The following is a 9757-nucleotide window of genomic DNA, read 5'->3' as shown; positions in this document are numbered from 1 at the left end:
GCAGCCTGTAATTCACCATAACTTGTAATACATACTGCCTGTAGCCTGTAATTCACCATAACTTGTAATACATACTGCCTGTAACCTGTATTACACTCTGCCTGTAACCTGTAACACACACTGCCTGTAATTACCCTCAATTTCTGCCGGAACAGGTGAAGAAAAATTCGCCAAAATATTGAGTCATTGTCTGGGAGAAACTTCGACTCTCAAATTCTGTTTTTTTTCATTTCCGTCGTTTATTTCTTTTTTGCTTTTTTTTATGCTTTTATCAACTGCTGACAAAGCATCCGCTTTAGCACCTCCCTCTCTGAAGTCTATTTGTTTATTCATTTATTTGTAAAAAAAATTTTTACACGTTTGTTTATCAGCACCATCGTCCAAGGCGCATTGACGCGAAAAGAATTTCTGTTTTTATTTTCAGTGACATTTCGCTTCACTAATTAAAAAAAAAATAAAGCGTTTTCATTTTTTCACGAATAACATCCTTTTGACTGTTCCTTCAATTTTTCTGAATTTTCCTTTCATTCACACTCTTATTTATCATCGTTTGTTATTGTCTGTTGTTTGGGTCCACTGGAGTTTTCGCATAGATTCACTTCTCAGCATTTTAACCAACTGACACGAATCTATATTTAATACGAGTTTTTCTCATTGTTCACATCATTAATAATATTATCATCACTTCCTTAAACTTTAATCTGGACTATGCATTAACCGGCAACGCCGCAATGAAGATAGCATCCTTTAAATTAACGAATGACGTCACACCATCTTAATACTATTGCTCTAATTCGTTGCCTCAACCTGAATGTCATATCATTCACTGTGTTCGCTTATCAGGCGAATACAAAGTTTTCGCTATTTATAGCAAAAGGACGGTCAAAAGGTCATCACCATGAGCTCGTCATCACCACTGCCCTCACCACCATAACCATCACCACCATAATCATCATCAGCATCACCGTCCCCTCCGCAATCATCGTAATCCTCTTCATCATCTAAGTCATGAAAGATTGCCTCGGCAGGTTTACCAAGCGTCCCTGGCTCTTGTGTCCTTGTTGCACTGGCAGCAGCCTTGCCTGCAAGCTAGCTGAATGTCCAGGTGTTAGCTGAGGAGACAAATAAGAACAGGTAATAATGAGATACAGAAATAAACAAGAGGCTAAAAAACGCAAACACACACACACACACACATGGGATTAATTTGACTTCTCGTTTTTATGAAATTTTAGGCTGTCAAGCCAAGCAATGGGGCACTTTCGGCCGTTCAGAGCTAAAGACACTGAAAGGAAAGAGTTAGAGTGGTTGGACAGCGAGGTAAAGAGATTCAGAAAATAAAGGAGATGATGTGCAAGGATCTAAGAAATAACAGTTGGAGAGGCTGGACAGCAAGACCAAAGAAAGGCTAAAAAGTCGGTGCAGCTAGGAGCCGAAGGGACCAGCAGACACCCTTTAGTAATGCTTACAGTGCACCACATGAGGTGGACTGACGGCAGTACCCCCACTAAGGGGTAGAAAAGCCTAATCTTAATTCTTGATTTCAAATCCAGAGCTACTGACAAACAGCTCCAGAATTTCCAGAATTTACTGCAGTTTACTGGATCTTCTCAGTCAGAAATTTCTGGACTGGAGTTCACGACATATTTGATTTTCTTTTGTAAAATATGTCGATATAATTCTCTTCCATTAATTTAAAAATCTCTCGTCAGTTATGTTTTATGAAATGCATTCTTCAATTTATGTCTCTGTTCTCTAATTCAATTTAATAAATCACAAGAAAAACTTATAATTTACCTAAAACATGAATCCAATTATTTTCTGGATTTCAACTCATCTAGTCCTAAAAAACACCAAAATATTTATTATTCTTCCATGAATTCGATTTTACCAAATTAAATATACCTCGGGGATAAATTCCATTTCCACTAAAACCAGCAGGTTCTAATCATCTCAATTCCCTCGGGTTTTTCACAAAGGTCACGTGACAGCGAGAACCGGCGCCTTATGCAAATGTACTATGTCAAGAATAATTAACTAGCGCCGGTGGCCGCTGTGTGACAAAATGTCAGTATCTAGTGAAAAAACACCAGTAAAATCTTCAGCTTTTTTTACCGGTTACCTTTTTTCTCTCAAGCTTCGTCGATGACCTTCGGTATACTTTTCTTTTTAATTTCAGTTACTTCAATCTGAGAGAGAGAGAGAGAGAGAGAGAGAGAGAGAGAGAGAGAGAGAGAGAGAGAGAGAGAGAGAGAGGCAACGAGTTAATATTTCAGTTACTTCAGTCTGAGAGAGAGAGAGAGAGAGAGAGAGAGAGAGAGAGAGAGAGAGAGAGAGAAGAGAGAGGATAAGTTAAATCTGAAATCACATAAATTTCTGAAATTTTTTTTCAGTTACTTCAGTCTGAGAGAGAGAGAGAGAGAGAGAGAGAGAGAGAGAGAGAGAGAGAGAGAGAGAGAGAGAGAGAGAGAGAGTTAAATCTGAAATCACATAAATTTCTGAATTTTTTTATTTCAGTTACTTCAGTCTGAGAGAGAGAGAGAGAGAGAGAGAGAGAGAGATCTGGCATTATTAATAAATCACATCCTATCAATCACCGTCCTCATCAGACGTCAGAGGAAACAAGAAGAAAAATCAAAGAAAATGTAAAACAAATTATCGTGATGATGTTCTAAACAGCTTCGTCTGAACTATTGCATAATAAAAATCGTCTGAAGAACACCGGATTTCAGTTGATTTAAACGCCCTATTTCATATGATTTAAACTCGGATCTCATATGATTTAAACTCTGGATTTCACATGATTTAAACCCCCGATTTCATATGATTTAAAGTCCCGATTTCAAATGATTTAAACTCCGGATTTCATACGATTTAAACTCCGGATTTCATGCGATTTAAATTCGGATTTCATGTCCATTAAATACCGGATTATAGTGAAACTCCAGATTTCACATGATTTAAACTTCGGGTTCACATGATTCAAACTCCAGATTTCTTATAATTTAAACTCCGGATTTCACATGATTTAAACTCCGGATTTCACGTGATTGAAACTCCAGATTTTATATGATTTACACTCCAGATTTCATGAGATTTAAACTCCCGATTTCATATGACTTAAATTCCGGATTTCACGATTAAAACTCCGGATTTCACATGATTGAAACTCCGGATTTCACATTATTTAAACCCCGAGAGAGAGAGAGAGAGAGAGAGAGAGAATAAGCAACACTTACAAACCCAAAACACTGGATTTGGAGTAATCACTTTCCCCATTACGTATTCAAAATCCCTAATTTCTTTCGTAAAATGCAGTTTACGCACTTCCATAATTCTGCAATTTATTACAGAACCAATGAATTAATTTTTCATTGTACCGGACTCGCTAGAAATTCTTCACGCCAGAAAACGCACAGAATAAGGAAAATAAAAACTGTTTTAGGATTCTGATATAATGTTCAACGATTTATGGGCTCTCAGAAATACGTGTATTCAGTTAAGATTTAGTTAGTGTCAGGGATATTTAGTTAGTAATTAACTAATATCAGGAATATTCAGTTAGGAATGAGTTAATGTCAGAAAGATTCTGTTAGGAATGAGTTAATGGCAGAAAGATTCTGTTAGGAATTAGTTAATGTCTGGAATATTCAGTTAGGAATTAGTTAATGTCTGGAATATTCAGTTAGGAATTAGTTAATGTCAGGAATATTCAGTTAAGAATTAGTTAATGTCAGGAATATTCAGTTAAGAATTAATGTCGGGAATATTCAGTTAGGAATTAGTTAATGTCAGGAATATTCAGTTAGGAAATAGTTGATATAAAAAAAATTCTGTTAGGAATTAGTTAATGTCAGGAACATTCAGTTAGGAATTAGTTAATATCAGGAATATTCAGTTAGGAATTAGTTAATATCACAAAGATTCTGTCAGGAATTAGTAAATATCAGGAATATTCAGTTAGGAATGAGCTAATATCAGAAAGATTCTGTTAGGATTTAGTTAATGTTAGGAATATTCAGTTAGGAATTAGCTAATGTCAGGAATATTCAGTTAGGAATTAGCTAATATCACGAATATTCAGTTAAGGATTAGTTAATATCGGGAATATTCAGTTAAGAATTACTTAATGTCAAGAATATTCAGTTAGGAATAAGTTAATGGCAGGTTTCATATATTTTATAATTAAGTCTTTTTCTTTAATTCCTGACCCTGAAATATTCAGAAATTAGATAAAGCAATTTTTCTTTTCTTATAATCAGTCAAAATGATATCAATTATAAATTTGCAAATATAATTATTGATATGAGTTTTAAAGTTAGGGCTGACGAATAAGACTCATAAAATATTGAATTAAAAAATGAAAATGAAATGAAAAAATATAAAAAATAATAAAGATTTTAATAAAAGAAAAAAGTTTTAAAACGTTTTAGTAATATGCAACCATTCCGGAATAAGTCAGGGCACAGTTTATATGTAAAACTTGTTTTTAGATCTGCTAAGTTAAGGAACGTTGGGTCATGTCAATATCTGGAAGGGTGACCGCCTGGAAATGCCAGTCAGCATATCACCCATTTGAACATCCACTGGCCAGGGCATAAGGCTGGCAACCCCATCCTAATCAATGTTTGCATAGAAACGTAAGGGCAACACTTTTTGTAGTCATTCCCTCTAAGAGGAAAAGGGAAAAAAAAGTTAATTTAATTAAGTTCGTGTATCATCGTAAGAATATATATATATATATATATATATATATATATATATATATATATATATATATATATATATATATATATATAATTTTACATATATGTATACATATATATTTATATACATATATACATACATATATGTATGTGTACGTATGTATGTATGTATGTATGTCCTCACCTTTATAGTACGCCTCCCGATGCATGGATGGGCAAGTTCCCCCCTGGAAGAAGTGGAGGAATTTATTATATCTAAGGTCAAAATAAATTTTCTACAAGACTCAGAGTAAGGGAAATATTGGGTCATCAAAAACTTCAAATTCTATCTTTTAAAATCTCATTATCAAATTACTATATATATAATATATGAAATGGCATTCATACTTATATTCGTATAAGAATTTAAAGCCAAAAATAGGCAAAAGAACTGAATAGGGTTCAGGACAGGCTAAACTGGCCTTTTTTTATTGATAATGATATTGTCCATCAGACCTAAGCATTTTCTGACGCACAATCGTATCGAGAACTTCAAGAGAAAAATAAAAAGTATTAAATAGGATTCAGAAGAGGGTAAACTGGTCTCCTCGTCACTGACAGCAATAATGTCCATCAGACCTAAATAACAATCTGAATATTAAACTCCATTTAAAAATTAATTCACTCACAAATAAACCTGCAATTCACGCGGGTCAAAACCGAGAGAATTCACGCCACAGAATTGCAAAATCTACCGACGGAGGTCCAACTCACCGCGTTCGAGAAGTCGATATTCGTTCGAACTGGCCTGTGGTGGAGCTTCTGGGGCGGGCGAAAGTTGTTGGAGAGAGGCGGGGGCGTCGGACCTGCGTCCTGGCTACCCTGGGTCATTTCCCGGAGGGTCACGAGCTGAGGAGGAAGATTTTGGGGGCTATGGATTACGAGGGCATGCCATCGAGGCTATACTCAGGCTGATAATTGAATTAAAGAGTCCTATTATAGCATCTACTGCAGAACACTCACTCTGGAAGGAAAATTGAGAGTAAGAGGTTTGAAAGGTTTAACAGGAGGAAAACCTCCCAGTTGCACTTTGAAATAATTGCTAGGAGAGGGTGGATAGCAAGATGGAAGATAGATAATCAGAATGGAGGTACAGTAAAAGGAATGAAAGGGGTTGCAGCTAGGGGCCGAAGGGATGCTGCAAAGAACCTTTAGTAATACCTACAGTGCACCCCGTGAGGTGCACTGACGGCACTATCCCGTACGGGGGCCAATGGAGTGTGTAATGGCTAATGATTACAGTTGCAATGGGCCTTCATTTGCAAAAATTAAGAATATTTGTTATGCATTGTATTTCTACTGTATTTCCTAGTTATTTCCCCAATGTGCCTTCTTGTTACTGTTATCTTTCAAAAAAATAGAATACAGTGTTTTGTAACTCTTTAATAAAGTGACATTTCAGCTAACGGTAGTGTCTTTTCTACCATCATATATCAACAGATTTTTCCCCTTTTATTTCCTCTAAAAGTAATATAAGCATTGTTTAATAACTTCAGTTCACTATTTATTTATTTATATAGCCCTTCATCATTTATTTGGTATAAATCGGCTTCATTATTATAAATGATATTCTCAGGATTTTGTGATTCCCAAGTAAAAAGATCCTATTTAATATCTTTTCTCACTTCTGACACTGAACTTCACAACTTCAGCTGTTGTTCCTACATGACACGAAAGAGCAAATCTATCAGCGTCATAGCTCCGAGTTACACCAAGCTAAATTTAGAGCCATTTAAAATCCAAATTCCATCAAGCATCAAGAGAGACGTGAAGAAAACACCTGCAGATTACCACACATGCAATTATAATTGACAGACGCCCATTTTTCCAATTCGTTCTCTTTGGAGTCATTTAAAACCTAAATTCCAGTAAATATGAAGAAATACCTGCAGAAAACACCCACACACACACACACACACACAATTGTAACTGACATACGCCCATATTCCCAATTCACCCTCACCTGCTTTTTCGTGATGTAGAAATACTAAAACCAAATTTCATTGATTATCAAGAGATATCTGCAGAAAACACCTACAGATTAACACACACAATTATAATTGACAGAAGCCTATTATCCATTGAGGTTTAAAAAACCCAAATTCTCTTGAGTATAAAGGGATATCTGCAGAAAAATCGTATAGATTAACACACATACAATTACAACTGACAGATGCCTATTATCCCGTGGGTTTAAAAAACCAAAATTCCCTTAAGTATGAAGAGATACTGCAGAAAATCCTATAGATTAACACATACACAATTCTATTTGACAGACGTCCATTTTTCCAGTTCCTCCTCACCTGCTTTTTCGTGATGTAAATGGGCTTGTTGGTGATGACCCACGTGACAGTCTCGTGGCACGCGGGCATCGTGGTCGACCCTTCGTAGGTCATGTAATAGGAAGTGTCCGGGAGAAGCTCGTGGATGCTCAGGCGGTGTATAGGATGGGACGATCCTTAGAAAAGAGATGTCGTGGTTACGAAGGATCCTTCATTAGAAGGTAAGGAAGCTCGTACTTACATGTTGCTTTATTACTTTGATTTGTAATTACTTTCATTCCATAAGACTGAGTGGGCTGGAATAAAAGTAATTGCGAGTTTATATGGTCTGGGATGCAAATTCCTGAGATGTATGCTGGTATTGCACCAGCCCCGGTTTTTTGCCATGCTTCTAGGTTAGGTTATTAGGTCAGGTTAGGTTGGATTTTTGGTTCGGTTGAGGCTGTTGGTTTTTTGCCAAGCTTCTAGGTTAGGTTAGGTTGGATTAGGTTAGTTGGGTTTTTTAATACTTCTCTAGGTTGTTAATGATTTCAACAGTAGTTTTGTGGGAAACATAATGAGATTATGTTCAAGAAAATTCCATGGTTAGTTTTTAAGAGATGGCATCATGCTTTTTTCAGAGAAAGGTCCCAGTACTCGGTTACATCTCAGGAAAATGCGTCCGGGAATGGGAAACAGAATATCTTTTTCTGGGAGGGGTTTGACTCTGTGTCTGTCTGGGTGAAAAAAGAGTGAAAGGGTGGTTGTGCTAGATGATATGAATGTAAAGATAGCTTACAAATCAACAGATGACACTTAGTAGTTATGGTGAAAGTTTGAAGGAATGTGTTTGGAAAGAAGCTTGACTGTTGGAAAAATTTTTTCCAACGATTACAAGTATAATTAGAAAACAAAAATGGCGAAAGAAAATACTTTGCTAAAATATATGTCAGTACAAAGTTGATGGAAAAGAAAGTTGATGGAGGTAATGATGAGGAGACAAGTGGCTGGTGGTAATCTGATCATTATTAAGTTGATGCAAAAGTTAAGATAGATATAACTTTGAGAAGGGTGGTGAAAATTTAACTGTAAATATATTATTAGATGATCAGGTCATAAAAAATTCAAAACAATTCTACATTGTAATATTAAACAGAAATATAGGTCAACAGATTCATAGAAAGGATCAGAAACCTAAGTAGACGCAGTGACAGACCGTTACAGAACATCCTCGAAGACAAATCTCCGCGATCAGCACCAGGTCTCATAAGATGCAAATGGCGTTTGCAGTATATTGTAAATTCATTGCACGATAAATGCCTCGACCAATCGACGCCATCGAGTATTTACTCTGGGAAATGGAAGTCGAGTTTGCGCGTAATTGCATTTCGTTTTCAATGACTGGAGCCGAGAACAGTTCTTGCGCTTAGCAAACGAAGGTTGTTTTTTTTGCTTAGTTTTTTTTTTTTTGAGCTTTTTAAATAACCAAGAAGCCAAGAAGAGGAGTTTGCACAGCGAGAGGAAAAACAGACAAAAGATCTATTGCGAGATTTGCGCAAATTAGCGAGTAATGTTGTTTGCAGCGAAAGCCGCTTTCCGATTAGACTGTTAATTTATTCAGAATTACACGAAGACTTCGAAACGATTTATTTTGGGGGGAAGGGTGGGAGGGGCCTCTCTCTCTCTCTCTCTCTCTCTCTCTCTCTCTCTCTCTCTCTCTCTCTCTCTCTCTCGTGTTGACAGAGCCCGAGTAATTTTGGAGTGAAATCTAATTAGCGAGCATCAAGAAGTTGACTTTCGATAGAGACCTATGATTCCCAAAGAATCTCTTAACTCCGGTTCTGCTTCCTGCTGCTGCTAGCTCTCATTTGCACATTCTGATGGGGTTCTCTCTCTCTCTCTCTCTCTCTCTCTCTCTCTCTCTCTCTCTCTCTCTCTCTCTCTCTCTCTCTCTCTCTCTCTGAAAGAAATGTAAAAGAGTACTTGATAAGACATTTGTTTCTGTCTTTTTTTCTCTCTCTCTCTTTTCTCAAACAGGAACAATGGTGTTGGATTTCCTATAATGCCCCCTCTCTCTCTCTCTCTCTCTCTCTCTCTCTCTCTCTCTCTCTCTCTCTCCTTCAAAAGAAATGTAAAAGAGTATCTGATAAGCCATTTGTTTCAGTGTCTTTTTCTCTCTCTCTCTCTCTTTTCTCAAATAGGAGCAGTGGTGTTGAATTTCCTATAATGTTTCTCTCTCTCTCTCAGACAGGAGCAAGGGTACTGAATGTCCTATAAGGTTTTCTCTCTCTCTCTCTCTCTGTGAGGAAACGAATTAAAAAGAGCTTTGGAGACTATACTCCTCCTCTGAGGCTGAGCAATCCAACCACCCCATCCCCCCTCTCTCTCCCCCCAAAAAAAAAAAAAGACCACAGCAAAGTGCTTCCTCTCCAAAAGTCCCAGTCACGTGACACGCCTATGGCAAGATTTTTCATACGATTCTACAGATACCTTTTTATTGCGCACTCCTGCTCACAAACAGACATAACAATTAACTAACTGATTTATTGCTACTAAAACTGGCGTCGCAAGATCTAGGCCATGCAGACGTGACAAACGAAAAACATCGTATTTTGGGTTTTGTGTTCTGAAATTTGTACTCTGAAATTTGCCTTCTTGTTTATTATTAAAGTTTTAGCCCTTTTCTAAAGGTTCCTAGTAATTATTTCATAATAAGCCACTCAACTAAAATATCCTTTCTTTTTGTTCACT

The 9757-nt window shown here is 36.7% G+C and overlaps 1 protein-coding gene across 1 annotated transcript in view; it reads right to left on the bottom strand.

The window, feature by feature from the left end:
- Positions 1 to 527: 527 nt before the first annotated feature.
- The window catches only part of LOC136852186 (carbonic anhydrase-related protein 10-like), a 163490-nt gene continuing 154260 nt past the window's right edge, over positions 528 to 9757 (bottom strand). Inside the window, exons 7-10 of the mRNA XM_067126631.1 lie at positions 7049 to 7203; positions 5460 to 5594; positions 4891 to 4933; positions 528 to 1112 (exon numbers count right to left, since the gene is read on the bottom strand). Of these exons, the coding sequence (XP_066982732.1) occupies positions 1090 to 1112; positions 4891 to 4933; positions 5460 to 5594; positions 7049 to 7203 (356 nt within the window). The 3' untranslated portion in view covers positions 528 to 1089. The remainder of the gene's footprint in view (positions 1113 to 4890; positions 4934 to 5459; positions 5595 to 7048; positions 7204 to 9757) is intronic.

This window comes from Macrobrachium rosenbergii, chromosome 25, assembly GCF_040412425.1.
Source record: "Macrobrachium rosenbergii isolate ZJJX-2024 chromosome 25, ASM4041242v1, whole genome shotgun sequence".
Taxonomy (NCBI): Eukaryota; Metazoa; Arthropoda; class Malacostraca; order Decapoda; family Palaemonidae; genus Macrobrachium; species Macrobrachium rosenbergii.
The sequence above is the reverse complement of the archived record's forward strand: the minus strand, read 5'-3'. Positions and strand labels throughout refer to the sequence as shown.